General features: G+C 40.7%; 1 protein-coding gene across 2 annotated transcripts in view; it reads left to right on the plus strand.

The window, feature by feature from the left end:
* The window catches only part of LOC122753276 (guanylate-binding protein 4-like), a 64,465-nt gene that overhangs the window by 24,463 nt on the left and 19,953 nt on the right, over positions 1-20,049 (plus strand). For both annotated transcript variants that reach the window (XM_044000609.1, XM_044000610.1), the window contains exons 7-12: positions 1,395-1,675; positions 2,501-2,713; positions 3,233-3,335; positions 4,221-4,414; positions 11,031-11,226; positions 17,383-17,510. In XM_044000609.1, coding sequence (XP_043856544.1) covers positions 1,395-1,675; positions 2,501-2,713; positions 3,233-3,335; positions 4,221-4,414; positions 11,031-11,226; positions 17,383-17,510 — 1,115 coding nt within the window. The remainder of the gene's footprint in view (positions 1-1,394; positions 1,676-2,500; positions 2,714-3,232; positions 3,336-4,220; positions 4,415-11,030; positions 11,227-17,382; positions 17,511-20,049) is intronic.

Below are 20,049 nucleotides of genomic sequence, written 5' to 3' on the forward strand. Positions count from 1 at the left end.
TATGTACAGATATTGTAAGATTTTTGAATTACTCTCTTTATGCATTTGGGTTTTATTGTTCATGTTTCCCTAGCTTTCAGTTTACACATCCCTAGGAATATGCACTCTACAACAATGTCAGTGATCTCTCATGGAGATGAAATTAGATTAAATTAAATTAGAGAGGTACCACGATTGTAGAGAAAGGCAATTGTCATAATTCTCCAAAGGTAAAGTGGCTTTAGTAAAAAATAAACTAGTGACTTTGACTTCTATTTCTGACAATGTTCTAAAATAAATTATTAAGAGGATGGCTTGTGAGCCCTAAGAAAAAGTAACAGTGGTTACTAAAATCCAGCAGATGAAGCAAAAGTCCTTGTTAGACACTGTAACTGGATGCATGTAGATCAGAGAAATTATTGCAACTTAGCATGGTTAGATTTCAAAGGAATATTTAACAGTGTGTCATGCTATGATTATGAACAATATAGAGATATAAAATCGGATGGTAATGCTGTTAGGGAGATTCAGAACCTATTGAATGACCAGACCCCCAAAATAGAACTTAATAACTTGAGGCCAAATGGAAAGGAAGTCTATAATGCCATGGAACAAGGGTTTTCAATGTCTCAGTAATGCTAACAAAGTTAAAAGTGATGCAAATGGAATGACAAGGAGCTCAGAAAAACAACCAATACAATGAATGAGAGAAATGAGATATAATGTTATCCCGGCAGAATAAAAAAAATGACTCTAAATGAATGGTGTAGCTGATAAGGATAAGTTCTCCATGTGGGTATAAAAATCAACTTAACTAGAGGATAGGGGAAATAGAGAAAGAAAACAGTTCTTGGGGAAAAGATCTGAAGAATGATATGGGTTACCAACTCCATATGAGTCAGTAGTCTCAAATGCAAAGGTATTCATTGCCAATAATGAGGCAAATATTTGTATCCAGTTAGGCCACATCTGATATTCTGTGTTCAGTTCTAGGCACCCACACTTTAGGAAAGACATAGACAAGATCAACCATTTCCAGGACAAGATGACTCAAATCAGTGAAATGACTGAAATTCACAGAAGAACAAGCCCATGGAAGATTACTTAGATCCACTCTCCCTGGCCCAGAGGTCAAAACTAGGAGAAATGGGTAGAATTTTCCAAGAGGCATATTTAGACTTGATAAAAATCGATACCTCTTAATCATTTACAATGTCAAAACATAGAAGAGGCTGCCTTGAGTTGCTATGCTCTCCCCTTGAATCAAAATTATCTAGTTGTGATTAGAAGCCACTTGCCAAGAACACTGTGAAAGAGATCCTTGTTCAAGCATGAGTTCTACTACATAATTAACATTGGACCAACTTGAAAGAAGGTTGGCCTTTGCCTCATCTTCTATTTCATCCCATAATCAGGGTTGGGAAAGCTGCTGGAAACATATATGAAGACAATCGCTAGTGGAGACATTCCCTGCCTAGAGAATGCAGTGTTGACATTGGCTCAGACTGAGAATTCAGCTGCTGTGCAAAGAGCTGCTAACCATTATAGAGAGCAGATGCGCCTCAAGGTGGACTTCCCCACAGAAACTCTCCAGGACCTGCTAAACCTACATACAGACTGTGAGAAAGAAGCCATCTCAATTTTCATGAAGTATTCTTTCAAGGATGACACACAGAAGTTCCAGAAGGAATTGGTGGTATGTTCTCTCAGCTAATTATTCTTCCTCTTACCTCTTTTTTCTGAATGAAATCTGGAGACTGGTCAGCCTCTTTCCAATTTTTTTGACCATGGGACCTATATCTCCACTTCATATGAGAAGAACCTGGTTTCTCCAGAGAGCCAGAAGCATGGACGCCTAAATCTCGCTTAACATGAAAAGATTCTCCCTCCTCATGACCCATTGAAATCAGTCAGTTCTTAGAAGACCAAATGTCACCCACTCACATATTTGCGGAATACATGGCATTATAGCACTCCCAGAACACACTGAAGATTTTCTTGAACTCATAGACTTATCTCTACATACCTTCCCACCTTTGAACCATTAGATTCCCTCCAGGAGCATTTCCTGCCAGTCCCAACATCTGCTCAGTCTTACTTAGCCTGGCAGAATCTACTTGGCCCACACCAAAGGGAGCATCATTACCATAGGTTTTCAGGGCTGGCATGGACACTTGATGTAATCAGCTCAATAGGAGAGTGAGGACTTTGGGTCCCAGAGAGGAGAGATGACTTGTCCATGATTACCTATATACAGAGAAGCAGAATTAAAACCAGAGCTTGGGTATCTCAGCTCCAAAGCCAGAATTTTACCTTTTATTCCACCACACTAAACATCTTTCAAAAAACTCCAAGCACAAAGATCTTTTCTCAAGAGTTTCTTTAGAATCTCACTCCCTTCTCCATGCAATAGGGTGGTTTGGTAGCCTTTGAGGCATCATGTCAATCATTATCTGGTATTGTTATTACTCTAATATGACTTCCTTTTCCCTGGTTGTCTTTCTCTCCATCTCATTGGCAGGAGATCTTAGAAACTGAGAAGAAACATTTCATAAGTCAAAATGAGGAAGAATCAACCAAATCTTGTCAAATGAAGCTTGAAATCCTCTTGCAGGCCCTGAGGGAAGCCATTTCTAAAGGCACCTTCTATGTGCCAGGGGGTTACAAGCTCTACGGGAAAGAAAGAGAAAACATGATAAACAATTATCATCAAGTGCCCAGGAAAGGCATAAAGGTGAGGAAAGTCCTGGGGGCCAGGACTGATGACCCTGTATGGAGGGCTCCATTGGTGCCACTGGGTATCTGACCACTGACTTTCTCCTGCCAATAACCACCCACGAGGAGAATGTCTAGACACCTTTGGCTTTTTAATTCACATCTCAGCTGGAAGTTCTCAACAGATATCTCTTCTCCCTGCCCAGAGAATATGCTGTGGAATCGAGGAAGCTAGGCCATATGAGGGTCATATTAGGCTAGGCCTGGCACAGGCTGGCCCAGTGCCTCAAGTTCAAGCTTGGAATGACATGAGATACTCATAACTGTGCCTTCTTGTGGCATGTCTCTTTGTTACTCACTGACCAGTAGGTCACATCAGTGGCTCCTGAGTCAACCATGTCCCAAAAATGTTCTCAATACCTTTAAAGCAATAGAATAGTCTGTTCTGTATAAAAGATATTGCTCCTGCCACAGAGGATATGCCCCTCTGACTTGGTCTGGGGAAAATTATGTGTGTCTGTCTTGTGTGATTGTCCAGGCAGATGAGGTCCTCCAAAGGTCTCTACAGTCACTGGCAATGACAGAAGCATCCATCCTGAAGACAGATCAAGCTCTCACTGCCCAAGAGAAGGCCTTGCAAGGTACATGGAGCTGGACTGTGATGATCTAGTCATGCAGGGGATTTGGTGGGTCTGGGCCTTCCCTGGGCTTGACATGAAGATTACCTGAAACACTTGGTATTCCCTCTTCTCTACTTTTCCAGTCCCTGCTGGATGTGTAACAGCAACTGTGGTCATGTCTGTAAAATCCCACAGATCAGAAAGGGCTATTCCCCCAGATATTCTCAGCTCTGCTTCTTTGGGTCTAATCAAGAAAAAAGAAACTTAGGAATTCACAGTCTCTTTCTCGTAGTCAGTTTGGGTTCTGAGTTCAGGAGAAAATGTTATGTGTCATCCTCCTGCTCAGTGACCTCCAATGACAGCCTATTACCTCAGGATCATATATAAACTCCTCCATTTAATATTTAAAGCCCTTCATAAATTTGCCCTTTCCTCCATTTACTTTTCTTTCTATGTTACTCCCTTCTATGTATGCTATGTTTCAGCAACACTGACTTACTTCCAGCAACTTGGAAATGAGAAGGCCTCTGTGATCTTCAGCCTTTTCCCCTAGCTGTGCCCTTTGCCATTAATGCTCTGCCTCATACCTCATATCTCAGCTAAAATCCCACCTTTTTCAAAAGGTCTTTGTGCCTCCACTTTTAATGTTGCCTTTCTCATTCATATTGTGTCCCCTTAACTCTCTATATAGGTTGCATCTGAATAATTATCTGGATGCTCTTTCTTCCATTAGAATGACAGCTCCTTCAGGGCAGGAATTGTGTTTAGCCTCCATATTCTTTTGGTCTCAAATATTTAGTACAATGCCTGGCCCTTAGTAAGCACTTAAATGCTTGCTGACTGGCAAGAAATGAAAACTAGCCTCACCTGATTTAATCTTCTTATACTTTCTATTCTATCACATAGTTGAACAGGTTAAAAGAGAAGCAGCTGAGAAGGAGAAGAAGTTGTTGGAAGAGCAACAGATGGAAATGCAGCAAAAGATGGAAGCTCAGAAGAGATATTATGAAGAACAAATCAACCAACTGAAAAAGAAGATGGAGGAAGATAGGATACAGACACTCAGAGGGGAGAAAATGGATCTAGATCATAAGCTAAAGGTACAAGGAGATTGGGGTCAGTGGCTGTGCTTAAGAAGCAACACCACCATGGAAAGAAAGGGATGGGAAGATGGGCAGGGAAAGCAAATTTGCCTTCCTGTTATTCAGTATGTTGGAGAGAAAAAGATCCTGGAATTTTCATCAGAAGATCCAGGTTTGAGCCCTTTCCTCCTCATCTTCAGTGTTGTCACCTGTATTATAGTACCAATCACATCTGCCTCACTGAGTGTTGTAGAAGTCAAAAGATTTCTGTGTCACTCATAGAGCATCCCCCAGCTCTCACCATGAGCTTCCCAGGAAAGTCTACCCCAAGTTCAGCTTACTCTACAGGTCCTCACACTATGAGGTTCAAAATTCATAGGCCCCTACCAACATCTGTGTTTTCTAATCAAGCAGAAGACACAATTAGCTCAAAGAAAACAGCTAATGCCCAGAGGCTTTTCTGCTGTACCCCTTTTACACAAGGCAGACAACTTCACATAGAATCATCAGTCTACAGAACATCCCTGAGTGGTTTTTCTCTGTTGGGGGATCCATGAATTTTTCTGAGCCTCAGTTGGAATGGGCCTCTTCTCTCCAAAAGGAGATCCCAGAACCCAAGGATCAAGCTCTTTGTAACAAAGATTCAGGGCCATCCCAACTAACTTGTACATTCAGTCTTAAGGCTATTTTTGAATTCTATTTCTTGATCATTAATCTGTGGCATTATCTGCCAGGATTTCTCAGACTTGGAGTTAGAATATCCTGGCTTAACTTCCATTACTAAACTTGTCCCAGGTAGCATCTGCTATGGGATAACTTTTCTGAAAACTTTCCAGGGCTAAGTTCTTTATCCCAATTGTGTCAACCCTCAAATCCTTGGCTCTTCCTTGCAAATATGAGAGTGATCTGGCTCTTTGAACTTGTCGATAGAGATAACTTCAGTGAGATTTCTTCTCCAATTTCAATCAGCACCACTCTGCGCATATTGTCATAATGAATTCCTGGGGGGCTCTGAGGAGGTTAAATGACTTGTCCCATGTCACACAGTCAGGATGTATCAGAGGTAGGACTCAAATTCAGTTCTTCCTGACTCTCAGGCCCTCAACAAGGCCTTGCTGCTTTATGAGAGAGAGCTAAGGAAGACACGGGAACAAATGTAAGCTCAAAGGGCAAGGCAATTGTGTTATGTACCCAACCATGTTCTTGGCCTTTTGTATAGAATTGGGGTAGCAAAAACCATAGCATCTGTTCATTTTTTTAAAAAGGTGTGAAAATCACAAAGTTCCATGAACCTTTAAAGTCCTACAATTAGTACTTCTAACACCATATCACATTGAAGGAAACCTTAAAGGAAATTGGATTGGATTTTCCACCATTCCACCTGCTTCTGACTGACCCCCCCTGAATTCAGATCAAAGTCACTTTGTTCTCAACTTGACCCTAGAAGTGAGTCAACATGGCAGAGGAAAGACAGTGACTTGCCTGAGCTCTCTCCCAACCCTCTCTAAATACCTTTAAATCATGCCATAAAACAATTCCTGCAGCAGCAGAACCCACAAAAGGGTGGGGAAAATAATTTTCCAACAAAAGACAACTTAGAAGGTCAGCAGGAAAGATGTGTCACACCTGGCTAAGAGTGGAGTGCAGTCCAGCACAGAGGAGACCAGGCCCCAGGAAAGGAGAAGCAGGCCTTGGGAGTGACTGAATCTGCAGCAACAACATCTGTTTCTAAAGCTCTCAGCCCACAGAAGGTAAGGGAGCAGAACAACTGGTCAGAAGGAGATTACAGGGATCTCTTTGCTATCATTGAGGTAGGATTCTGTTATTTTATCCATGCTCAGAACTGGGTCACAGTTCTGGGTTGTAGTCCCAGGGTGAGGAGAAGTTCACACACCAGAACTTGTGCCTGCTGCAATGGAACAGGGACTTTCATCACAGTTCCAGGGCAGAAAAGAGTGCTTGTTGCTCAAAGACCACAGCACAGCCAAGGAGAGTAGTAAATACACCTTTCCTTAGATCATACCACCTTGGAAAAACTGAAACTTACAGGTCCCTAGAAATATCTCTGAAAACTGCTACACAAAACCCCTGAAGTTTGGGACAGTTCCAACCACTCTGGAAGCAGAGCCCCACTTTAACAAAGAATTAAAAGTCAAGAAATCATCTGGGGGAATGAGCAGACAGCAGAAAAAAATTCTGACCACAAAAAGTTACTCTGGTGACAAGGAAGATCAAAACACAGAGGAAGAAGATAGAAAAGTCAAAGCTCCTACATCTAAAGCCTCCAAGACAAAAATGAATTGGTCTCAGGTCATGGAAGGGTTCAAAAAGGACTTTAAAATCAAGTAGAGGAAAATTTGGGAACAGAAATGAGAGTGATGCAAGAAGGTTGTGAAAAAGGAGTCAATAGCTTTATAAAGGAGACACAAAAATACTGAAGAAAATAATATCTTAAAAAACAGACTAGGTGCAATGGTAAAAAGAGGTAGAAAAAGCCAATGAGGAGAAGAATACCTTAGAAAGCAGAATTGGCCAAATGGAAAATGAACAAATGGAAGCTGATGACTTAATGAGAAATCAAGAAACAATCAAACAAAATCAAAGAATGAAAAAATGAAGACATTGTGAAATATTTAATTGGAAAAACAACTGACCTGCCATCATCTATCAAGAAATTATCAAGGAAAACTGGTATGATATTCTAGAACCAGAGAGTAAAATAGAAATTGAAAGACTCCATTAATCACCTCCTGAAAGAGATCTCAAAATTAAAACTCCCAGGAATATTATAGACAAATTACAGAACTCCCAAGTCAAGGAGAAAATATTGCCAGCAGATACAAAGAAACAATTCAAGTACTGTGAAGCCACAGTGAGGACAACACAAGATTTAGCAGCTTCTACCTTAAAGAATTGGAGGGCTTGAAATATGATATTCTGGAGGGCAATGGAATTAGGACTACAATCGAGAATCACCTATCCAGCAAAACTGAGTATAATTCTTCAGAGGACAAAATAAATATTCAATGAAATAGAGGATTTTCAAGCATTTTTAATGAAAAGACCAGAGTTGTATAGAAGATTTGACTTTCAAATATAAGACTCAAGAGAAGTATAAAAAGCTAAACAGGAGGGGCAGCTAGGTGGTGCAGTGGATAGAGCACTGGCCCTGGAGTCAGGAGTACCTGAGTTCAAATCCGGCCTCAGACACTTAACACTTACTAGCTGTGTGACCCTGGGCAAGTCACTTAACCCCAACTGCCTCACTAAAAAAAAAAAAAAAGCTAAACAGGAAAGGGAAATCATAAGAGATTTAATAAGATTAAACTGTATATATTCCTACATGGAAAGGTGATATTTGTAACTCTAAAAGAACTTGCTTACTTTTAGGACAGTTAGAAGGAGTATATGTAGAGAGAGGGCACAGTTGTGAGTTGAATATGAAGGGATGATATCTAAAAAATAAAATTAAGGGGTGAGAGAGAAATGCATTTCGAGAAAGGGAAAAGGAGAGGTGGGATGGGATAAATTATCTCATATAAAAGAGGCAAGAAAAAGCTTTTACAAAGGAGGGAAAGATGGGAAAGGTGACAGGGAGTGAGTGAACCTTACTTTCTATAGAATTGGCTCAAAGAGGGAGTAATATACACATTCAATTGGGAAAAGAAATCTATCTTACCCTGCAGGAAAGTAGGAGGGCAAGGGTATAAAAGAAAGGGGGGGGTGATAGAAGGGAAGGCAGATTGAGGAAGTGGGTAATTAAAAGCAAAACACTTTTGAGGAGGGACAGGTTGAGAGAGAATAGAGTAAATGGGGGAAGGAAATGGTATGGAAGGAAATATAGTTAGCAACAGTAGCTGTGAAAAAAGTTTTGAAGCAAGTTTCTCTGATAAAGGCCTCATTTCTCAAACATATGGAGAACTGAGTCAGATTTGGAAAAACAAGAGCCATTCCCCAACTGACAAAAAATCAAAAGTTATGAACAGTTTTCAGATGAAATAATCAAAGCCGTATGAAAAAATACTCTGACTCACTATTGATTGGAGAGATGCAAATCAAAACAATTCTGAGATACTAACTCATAATCATTAGATTGACTAATAGAACAGATGAGGAAAATGACAAATATTGTAAGGGATGTAGGAAAATGAGATATTAATGCACTGTTGGTAGACCTGTGAACTGATTCAACCATTCTCTAAAGAAACTTGAAACTATGCACAAAAGGCTCTAAAACCATTCATATTATTTGACCTAGCAATGCCACTACTAGGTCCGTTTCCAAAAAGAGATAAAAAACAAAAAGGAAAAGGGTCTATATGTACAAAAAATATTCATATTTTCTGGTGGCAAAGAATTGGAAATTGAGAGGATGCCTATCAGTTGGGGAATGGCTGAACAAATTGTGGTATGTGATTTTGATGCAATACTATTGTTCTATAAGAAATGATGAGCAGAATACTCTCAGAAAAACCTGTAAAGACTTACATAAGCTGATACAAACTGTGTACAAAATAACAGCAGTATTGTAAGACATGAATGACTTTGCTATTCTCAGCACTACAATGAACCAAGATAACTGAAGGATTTATGATGAAAAATGCTATCTATCCTCAGAGAAAGAACTGCTGGTGTCTGAATACAGATTGAAGCATTAGTTTTTAAAATTCTCTTTATTTTTCTTGTATGTTTGTCTATGTTTTCTTTCACAACATGACTAATATGGAAATGTTTTGCATGACTACACATGTATAACATATAGAATTGCTTGCCTTCTCAAAGGCTAAGGGGAGTGGGGTGGCAAGGGGAGGGAGGAAGGGAGAGAAGTAGGAACTCAAAGTTCTAAAGACTAGTGTTTTAAATCATTTTTACATGTAATTGGGGGAAAATATGATACTAAATAAATGCCAGAAAAAGGGGGAAAAACCCAGACCCTAGAAGAATCTAAGCTGACTGTGGAATCATCTGTAATCATAAGGACCATAGATAATGTGAGGGAATGACTTGTCTTATTGCTTTTCCTTCTCCTTTCCCAACCCAGATTATCCAAATATTTCAAATTTAAGACAAATGGGAAAAGTCTCCCTGATCCACATTGTCCACTGACAACTATAGTTGATTAGGTCAGGGTCAATACTGAGAGTAGCCTGCCTTCCAGGTTTGACACAGTGAAGGCTGCCTTGGTCCAAGCTCTGGGATGTTTGCAGGAGTTCCCAGCAGTTCCTAGACTACCTACATTGGACCAGAAATGCAGGAGAAATGTCTACAAACTACGCAGAAAGAATCCCTGGTAAGCCTGGGAGGCAGGCAGGGAGGATGACTGCCCTTCACCTGGCCTCATTTCCTGACTCCCAGAAAGGACTCTTAAGCTCTTTACAACTCTACCACTTGTCTAAGGGTTGGATTCAACTGGAGCTCTGGGCCTAGGATTTGGCTGCAACACCCCAGAGCCCTACCTGCAAGGACTGAGAATGACCAGAGTTTCAGTTATTGTCTAAGCAGCCACGGATGGACTGGTTCTGGATTCCTGTCATGAAGTCAGAATTTGGGGCTCTTGTTCCCTATATGGAAAGGGAAAGGGGGTGACTTACATCAATATATTTTTATTGTTCTGGACCTAAGGTTTCTTTAGTGTAATGATCTTCTGGGAGTGGAGCTCCCTCTACCAGTGTAGGTTTACAACTGTTCTGCGATTTATAGTCTTAGAGATATCCATGGATCGTTGGTAGGTTCTATGACTTACAAAGGGTCACATGGCCAGGTTATATCAAAGAAATTATTTAATCTATGTCTTCCTGGCTCCCCAATCAACTCTCTATCCATGCTGCCATGATGGCAATGATTTGGGACAGTGCCATGCCACAGTCAAACCAAAGAGCTCCTTGGTGTCCACAAATGCAGAGGACAAAGAAGGAGTCAAAGAACAGAAATTGGGGCAGGGATAAGAAAGCTCAGGGTGGGTGGGAGAAAGGAAGATGGATCCCAAAATCACTCAGGCCACATTAAGAAGGGTCTAGCACCAGGCACTAAGGAAAAACTATTTATCTCAAAGTATTTGCTCCAGACACTGTCCCATATGATTCTTCTCTCACACTGACTCATTTCCATGGCCACTGTGGGCCTGGACCAACATAATGCAAAGAGATATGGTTCTTAGACCTGGTAAAAACTTCCAGGGTGGGCCTTTCAGAGACTGGGAATCTCTTGTAAGTTATAGCCCTAGGGATCAAGAATGAAGAGCTGGTCAAGGCAGTTGGGTGGTGCAGTGGATAGATTATGGAGCTAGGAGTCAGGAAGACTTGTGCTTAAGCCCAGAAACTGTCTGCCTCAGTTCCTCACCTATAAGAATGGGTATAATAATTGTACTTGATCTCCAGGGTTGTCAGGAGGATAAGATAATATTTGTAGAGTGCTTTGGAATTCTTAAGGCATTACATAAAAATAATTATTATCATTGCCATTATCATCATTATCTGCCGCCATCAGTTCTGTGTTCCTAAAAACAGAATTCCACAAAGGCAGAGCATCCTCTCTTCTGCTGTTACTAATACCTCCCTCACCTCACAGTCTCAGTTGAAGATGCCATGAATTCTGTGTCTTGGTTTCTGTCTAAGGGGCTCTTCTGCATTTACAGGTGACCATGGAAGCAGCAGAGCCTATGCTGGCCCCCGTATGTCTTATAGAAAACAGGAATAGAGAGCTGAAAGTAAACCAGGAAGCCCTACAGATTCTTACTTCCATTACCGAGCCAGTGGTGGTGGTAGCCATTGTTGGCCTGTTTCGTACTGGAAAATCCTACCTGATGAACAGGCTGGCAGGAAAAAACACAGGTAAGCGGAGTCTCGGGCCTCTGGGAGTCTATTTTTGGAGGATATTATGCAACAGGGTTAGAACTACTCCAAGGCTTGTCTGAGACCTAATGAAGGTTTAAAAATCAGTCCCTGGTTTACTGTTGCCTTCCAGTCAATCAACAAGCATTTATTAAATGCCTACTACGTGCTAGAAACTATGCTAAATGCTGAGAATACAAAGAAAGGAAAGTTCAATCCCTGCTCTCAAGGAGCTCACAGTCTAATGGGGGAGACAATGTGTAGACTGTGTACGAATGAGATCTATACAAGATAAACTAGAAATTATCATTAGAGGAAATACACTAGCACTAGGGGATCAGGAAAAGTTTCCCACTTAAGTTAAGCTGAGAATTAAAGGAAAACAGGGAAGTCAAAAGTCAGAGATAAGGAGGGAGAGCATTGCAGACAGGAGAGATGGGGTGAGGGGATGGAGTGTCCACCTGTAATACTGTGAATTAAAGTATCTAAGAAAAAATATCTTCACGACTTGGGGACCCAAATGCACCAGCATTTAAAATGTCTGCATTTCTTTAAAAACTGAAAAGTGTCCATGATTGCTGTCCCCTGACTGCTTGTCTCCTGGTGGCTTTCTATTTTACCCACTTTTAGCCTGCATCTACTCAGGGTTATCAACTTTATTCCACTTTATGGTAGTCTGAGGATGCGGTTGTCAGTTACCCCTGTGATTAATCAGAGCAGCCAAATGGTAAGGGAAAAGCATTTTCGTTGTACTCATTGTTCTCATAGGTCCATGAACTGAGAGCTGGGAAGGACCATAGGGAATATTTGATTCAACCCCACTCATTTTACATTAATCATTCTCATTGACTTTGACTGAATTACTTTTAATTTTTATTTATTTGTTTTTATATTTTGCCTCATAATTTTCTATAAGACATAGTTGATAAAGAACTTTTCTTCTATCAACAGCTGTGAAAATATAACTTTTCACTAACTCTTCATTCTTTTATGATGCAGGTTTTAAAACTGTTTAAATCACTGATCTAATTGGAAACATGTGGTATATAAAATTTTGTATTATATTTCCAGTCTTTGCCAAATTGATATCCCTCACTGGTGGGACTCCGTTTCTACCAAGATTCCCCAGGAAAAGAGAAAGTACTTAGGGTTACTATATGGTCAAACAGGTCTCCATCTCAAGGGAGCTCCACCAAGAACTAAGAGTGTTCACAATCCATCAAGTCTGGGTTCCTTTAGTACTGACCATTATAAGTGCTGTGTGAAAAGCCCTCTCAGTGATGCCTCAACACAGTCAGTAGGCATTCCCACACCAGCATTCCTATGTAAGGGTACAAACCTATAACAGCTGGGTACCTCTGATGTTCTCACTTGTGATGTTTAAAATCTAAATGTGTGGTCACCTTAAGTTAGAAGCTTTAGAAACAGTCTTTGGGCATTTAGCATTTATTAAAGCATACTAAGTATTCTATCTAGCCTAGAGTTCCAGCCTGGTTTGGTTCTTCCTCAAGTCCTCTGCCACAAGCCTGCTTCAATCATAAACTCAGCAAACTGAGTGTGGAAGCTTTTTATAGATCTGGAGCAGAGGCGGTCCTTACACACTGCTTCAAGCTGATTGGTATGTGTCATCCAAATCCATTGGTTCACTGGACTTGAAGGTGGTCTCGAGTTAAGTTAAAAGTCCTCTAAGAACAATACCTTCTTAAGGGTTAGCCCAGTGTGCTTACAATCTAGTTAAATTGAAGTAGGCTAATCAGCAGTCAATCACTCTCACTTAATCAGTTTAGATTAATCTCCAGGTGGGCCTTTCAGTATCTGCTAAATCCCATTATTTTATCACACACTCAAATCTAACAAATACTTCTACAAGACTCCCTGGGCTTCTCTGCTTTGCTAATGACAAATATTGTCTCAGGAAATATAGTCTCAAACAAGAATAATATTTTAAGACACTACAAATAATACTAATAACATAAATACCAACAAACCAATATCTACCAAAAATTAAATGACAGAAAACAGTAAAAAGAAAGAAAATTTTCCTCAAAGGCAAAGCATTTGGGATTATAAGGGAGTCAAGGAGAGGCACCACCTTTCTGAACACTTGTGGTTTATGGGCATTCTGGACAAGCCCACAAAGTAGATAGAATGCTGGACCTAGATTCAAAACCTAAGTTCAATTCTGGACTTAGACTCAGAGTGTGAGTCTGGGCAAATCACTTGATCTTGGTTTGTCTCAGTTTCCTCAACTGTAAAATGGAAAGAACAAAAGCATCTATTTTACAGGGTTGTTGTCACAATCAAATGAGATAATATTTATGAATTTCTCAGGACAGTGCCTGGCACACAGTAGGCATTTAATAAATGGCTGTTTCCATCTTCCAATTAGAGAAAAATATTGTTAGTTAATGTAAGGACAGTTTTAGAAAAAAACTCATTTAGAATGGAACTGAAGCTGGTTTAATTCTAGGAAATCATCTCATTCTGTACTGTGTGTGTGTGTGTGTGTGTGTGTGTGTGTGTGTTCACCTGTCTGTATGTAACTGGCCTATGGTTCCTGAAGAGTAGAGAACTTCACTTCCTATGTAGATCAGCTACTTCCTCTGTCCCTAGGTGGTGATACTGGATAATGAAGGACTGGGAACCAGGCAGACCTGGGTGTGAAAGCTGCCTCAGGTGCTTACTGGCTCTGTGACTCTGGGCCAGTAATTAACCTATCTCGGTCTCAGTTTCCTCCTCTGTGAAATGGAGACAAAAGAAATACCTAGTTCCAAGAATTACTCTGAAGACAGAATGAGGGAGCACACACAAAATGTGCCATATATTTTTATTTCATACCCAAATTAAAATTTGACATCAATTTTTTAAGGCTTTGTCTTCAAAATTCTCTTCCCCCCATCCCTAAGAACTCAAGGAATTCAATATAAGCTATACATGAGCAGTCATGCGAAACATTTCCACATTAGCCAGGTTGTGAAAGAAAACAGACAAAAATAAAACCAGATAAAGTAACTAACAAAAATTATGCTTCAATCTGTATTCAGACACCATCAGTTCTCTCTCTGTAGATTGATTGCATTTTTCATAAATCATTTTTCGTAAGAGTTGTCTTGGATCATTGCATTGCTGAAAATAACTAAGTCATTCACAGCAGATCATCTTACAATATTGCTGTTATTTTGGATACAGTACATTTCACTTTGCATCAGCTCATGTAGGTCTTTCCAGGTTTTTTCTGATAGGATCCTGCTCATCATTTTTTTAATAGTAAACTACATTTACATAATACATTAAAGATTTACTTACAATATACCAATGAGGTTGATCATTGCAACAAAAGTAATAGATAATATTTTTATAGTACTTTACAACTGACCAAGAATTTTCTTCACAATAGCCCAGCAAAGCAGCATATATTTCATCATCATCATTCAATCCTCCTCATCACTAATCAGTCCTCATCATCAATCAATCCTCATCAATTCTCATCTTCATCAAATTCTCATCAATCAATCATCAACATTATCTTACATTTCTCCTGCCCCTGCTTCAATTTTTTTCAGTTACTATTGTTAACTGTTTCCCTCCATCCTATTCCCTCCCTTGTGATATTTGCTCCATTTTCTATCTTCTTTCACTCTATCCATCCTCAAAAGTGGTTTGCTTCTGATTTCCACCTCACCCAATCTGCCCTCCCTTCTTTCACCCCTTCCTCCTTATCCCTTTCACCTCCTACTTTCCTGCAGGGTTAGATAGATTATTCCACCCAATTGAGTATGTATGTTATTCCCTCCTTGAGCCAATTCTGATGAAAGTAAGGTCTTTGAGCCATAAGGTCTTCTGAACTCATTCACTTCCCCATTTCTCATCCATCTCTCCCCCCATTCCATAAGCCCTTTCCTGCTTCTTTCATGTGGGATATCACCCCTTTCTCCCTCCCACACTGCAATCCTCTCACCCCTCAATTTTACCCTAAAGATGTCATAACGGGGCAGCTAGGTGACACAGTGGACAAAGCACCTGCCCTGGACCCAGGAGGATCCGAGTCCAAATCCAGCCTCAGACACAAGACACTCACCCACTGCACAACCCTGGGCAGGTCACCCAACTCTGATCACCCCACCAAACAAAAACAATAAACAAAAAATAAATGTTTTACAGATATCAACCCTTCATCATCAATTCTCACATTCGCCCTCTGTCTAAATTTATCCCTATCAGCTGCCCTAATACTGAGAAAGTTCTTATGAGTTAGACATATGATCTTCCCATGTAGGAATGTAAACAGTTTAACCTTTTAACATCCCTCTTGATTTCTTTTTCCTGTTTACTTGTTTTATCATAAAAGTATTTTATTATTTTCTAGTTACACTGTTTACCTTTTTATACTTCTCCAGGGTCTTGTATTTGAAAGTCAAATTTTCTATTCTGTTCAGCTCTTTTCATCACAAATACTTGAATGTCTTCTTTTTCATTGAAGTCCCATTTATTCCCCTGAAAGATTATACAAAGTTTTGCTGGATAGGTGATTCTTGGTTTTAATCTCAATTCCTTTGCCCTCCAGAATATTATATTCCATGCTCTCCAATACTTTAATGTAGAAGCTGATATATCTTTTACTACCCTGACTGTGGCTCCACAGTACTTGAATTGTTTCTTTCTGGCTGCTTGCAATATTTTCTCCTTGATCTTGGAGCTCTGGAATTTGGTTATAGTATTCCTGGAAGTTTTCATATTGGGATCTCTTTCAGGAGCTCATCCCTGGATTCTTTCAATTTCTATTTTACCTTCTGTTTCTAAAATATCAGGGCAATTTTCCCTGACAATCTCTTGGAAGATGATGTCTAAGTTCTTTTTTTTTATCGTGGTTTTCAGGTAGTCCAATAATTTTCAAATTATCTATCCTGTATCTATTTTCTAGATTTGCTATTTTTCCAAGATGACATTTCACATTGCTCTCTATTTTTTATATTCATTTGGATTTGTTTTATTGTATCTTTGTTTCTCATAAAGTCACTAGCTTCCATTTGTTCAATCCTAATTCTCAAGCAATTATTTTCTTCAGAGAGCTTTTCCATTTGGTTTTTCAAGCTGTTGATTTTTCCCCATGACTTTCCTGCATCACTCTCATTCTTTCCTCTACCTCTCTTTATCTTCAAAGTCCTTTTTGAGTGTTTCTAAAGCCTGAAACCAATTCATATTTTTCTTGGAAGGTTTGTATGTAGGATCCCTGATATTGCTATTCTCTTCTGAGGGTGTACCTCAATCTTCCTTTTCACCAAAGAACCTTTCTATGGTCTGAATCTTTCTCTGTCTGTTCATTTTGCCTGCCTATTTCTTGACTCTTAGCTCCTTCTTAAAGTGCAGCATTGCTTCCATGCTGCACTGTCCCAAGCTTCAGGAGTTCCAAGGTGGGATGATTTAAGGAGTGATGGGTTGTTCACTCACCCAGCCTGTGCTCCAGTTTCTTAAATAACCCCAGGCCTACATGTTCTTCAACTAGAAAACAATATTTTTGTTTCTCTGGGTTGATAGCTCCGGCAAGGTTGTGCCCCTCTCCTTCCTGGACTGCCATCACTCAAGGCTTCTTCCTGGTTCCCAGCAGGGGAAAAACAGCTGAGTTCTGCCTCAGTACCAGCAGAGAACACTATAATCTCCCCCTGGCCAACTGCTCAGCCCTCTCACGAGACTGTGAGCTTAGTTCCAGAAAACACTGGTGCTGCAGCTAATTCAGAGGCTTTGGAGTTCTCTTTCTCTGTTGTAGCCTTCCTGTGGACGGATCTATGTCATTGCAGCCTCGGGATTGGGTTCCACTCCTAACCTGGTACAGCAGACTCCTCCTGCTGACCTTCTAAGATATCTTTGGCAGTAAAATAATATCATCCCCTCCTTTTGTGGGATCTGCTGCTCCAGGAATTGTCTTATGACATTATTTGAAGGTACTTGGAGGGATTTATGGGAGAGCTCCAAGGAGTCACTGGCTATTCTCCACCATCTTTCCAAAATGTGCCATATAAATGCTATCTCTGATTCTCGTTCTTCTTTCCCCACTGGGGAGCTGCCCATTTTCTCCCTTTAGGACCCTTGAGTTTGGCCGTTACAGCCTCCGGGCTTCCTGCTTCCACTGGACACTCATGTCTCCTCTTTCCTTTGCAGGCTTTTCCATTGGCTCCACTGTGCAGTCCCACACAAAGGGCATCTGGATGTGGTGTGTCCCTCACCCCAGCAAACCTGACCATATCTTAGTTCTGCTTGACACTGAGGGCCTTGGAGATGTGGAAAAGGTAAATGGAATCAACAACATTCTGCTCACCCCTCCCTGTATCTGCCTGACCTGAGGAGGAATGACCTCTCACCCCTGGCTGGCTGTGTATGGGTAACACAGCTTATTGCCAAGGGAGGCCTGTGCCACATAGCTGTGGGGAGATAAAGCTGGCTGGTCCTGGGCTGAGGCAGGGGCTTTGGCCTGCTGCCATCACTGTGAGGAAGAAGGCCATGCCATGTAAACATAAAGGACCCATCACAGGGTCCTACTGCTGCCAATGTATCAAGAACTTCCCCAAACTTCCAGCTGCGGAAATAGATGGGCCCAAAGAGGAAGCTGACCCAAATCTCCAAGATGCGCCTGGTGCTGGATCTCGGGGCAGACTGCTTGTCTGGGAAGCTCATGACTTGCAGGAGGTTCCCATTTCTTTAAAAAGCCTCTGAAAACCCTTTTCCAAATATGCTCTTGCAGTCTACAAATTTACCAGGGAATAAAAAAGATCGATCTACCAATGAGCAAGCATTGGCTAAGAAACTGCTTGCTGGGCTCAGGGGACACAAATACCAAAGTCACCCAGTCCCGGACTTAAAGGAGCAGCAAGGGGATATAAGGGCTAGAGTGCTGGATTTAGGATGAGAAAGATCTGAGTTTGAATTCTGCCTCAGACAGTCATATGCCATGTGGCCCTTGGAAAGTCACTTAAACACTCTCTACCTCAGTTTCCTTATTTGTAAAATGGGGATAATAATAGCACCAATGTCCTAGGGATATTGTCAGTCTCAAATGAGATAATCTGTGTAAAATTTTGGCCCTCACAAACCCAAGTAAGTTCCTGGGTCCCTCTCAGGTCCTCTGTATTGCCCTTACCTCTCCCCAGTAGCTGATCCCGAATTTCAGGTCACAATGCCACACAGATGACAGAGACCTAATATGTGGACAGAGAAATAGGTAGAGGACAGTATATTAAATAACCATAAAGTGATGTGGCTAGGGAGCTTGGGAAATTATGAAAAGCCATCTAGAAGGCATTGGCATATACTCTGTGCCTTGAAGGAAGCTAAGGGTTCAAAGAGGCCCAAGTGGGAGAAAGAGAGAATTCCATGCATGAAACACAATCTGTGAAAAAGCATGAAATAGCAAGCATATAAAAAGACTGTGAACATAAAATAGAGCCACACTGAGAAAGAGGAATTTGTATTTTATCCTAGAGACAATGGGTGACACCAAAAGGTTCTTAAGCACAGATAGGATTGACAAGATTCAGCCTACACTTTAACATAAAATCTGTCTCCTTTCAACTGCTATTGGACAGAACTGAACACTGTAAGATATGAGACCCAAACCTTTGACTGGTCATAGAATTATTGATCTGGTTCTGGAAAGGACCTCAAGGGGATATAAAATAATTACCTCTTTGTACAGGAAAAAGAAGGGAAACCCAGGGAGACTGTGAAATGCAGATGTGGCATTTGTCCCTAGACTGAACAAAACCTTTCTTTAGTCTTTGCTAATGACAATCTTTTTCCTTACTTGTGTCCTCTCTGGGGATGTCCTGTTCAGACACAGGCTTGCTCCATCCCTCATCTATGAAGAGACAGTGGTAGGGATTTTAATTTTATATTCTACTGTGCAGTGCCCAACTTTTCCTTCTTTCCTCCAGTTCCCTGGAGGAAAGTCGCAGCCCTGGGTGTCTTCACCATTTTGCTAAATGAGGTTGAGCTCAATTTGTCTCTTCTGTGTTTTAAAAATTCTGTATAATTGATCAAGCCAAGATGAATGAATGATTGAAAAAGCCTTTACTAAGCCCTGTACTGAATGCTAGAGATACCAAAACCAAAAACAAATAAACAAAAAAGCAAGCCAGTTCCTGCTCTCCAGGAGGTTCCATTCTAAAAGGTGAGACAAAGTAGAAGAGATTTCAGCTAAGTTACATAGAGAGGTGCCAGGGTCCTTCTTTAGAGTGCAGAGACAAAGAAGTTCTTTGATGTCATTTCCACTGATAAAATTATACCAGTTTCTGCTATTGAGCCACTTGAGAATGCCAAGGATTTTGTGAACAAAAACACTTTCCCCCCTAATCTTCAGTAGCTGTGGGTTTGGAACCTGAAGAAGCATTTATAGGGAAGCATCTCTATTGAGGTTTTTACTCAGGCTGATGGGAGCTGAAGTTGGGATGCCAGGAGGATTGATAATCTGTCCTTTCCAGGCCTCTTGGGCCTTTCTCTCCATGGGTGGAAGTTGGTGGTGGTGGTGGCAAAGAAGGAAAACCCTTTATCTGAAACGACTTCTCTCCCGAAACTGGTCATTTTCCACAATAATGGTTTTGTTCCAATCTCTTCAGGCACCCTATACCTCTACACAGGCTATCCCTTATCTAGGACGCACACCCACCAGGTTACTCCAAAGCAAATCTTAGGTGCCATCTCCTGCAAGAAGTTTTTCCTGATCCCTCCAGTTAGTGTTCTTCATGTATAAATGTTGTCTGAAAAATAGAAAAGAAACATCTTGAGGATATGCTGATTTGTTTTTGTCTCTGTATACCCAGCATATAGCAAAAT

This window comes from Dromiciops gliroides, chromosome 4 (genome assembly GCF_019393635.1).
Source record: "Dromiciops gliroides isolate mDroGli1 chromosome 4, mDroGli1.pri, whole genome shotgun sequence".
Classification (NCBI taxonomy): domain Eukaryota; kingdom Metazoa; phylum Chordata; class Mammalia; order Microbiotheria; family Microbiotheriidae; genus Dromiciops; species Dromiciops gliroides.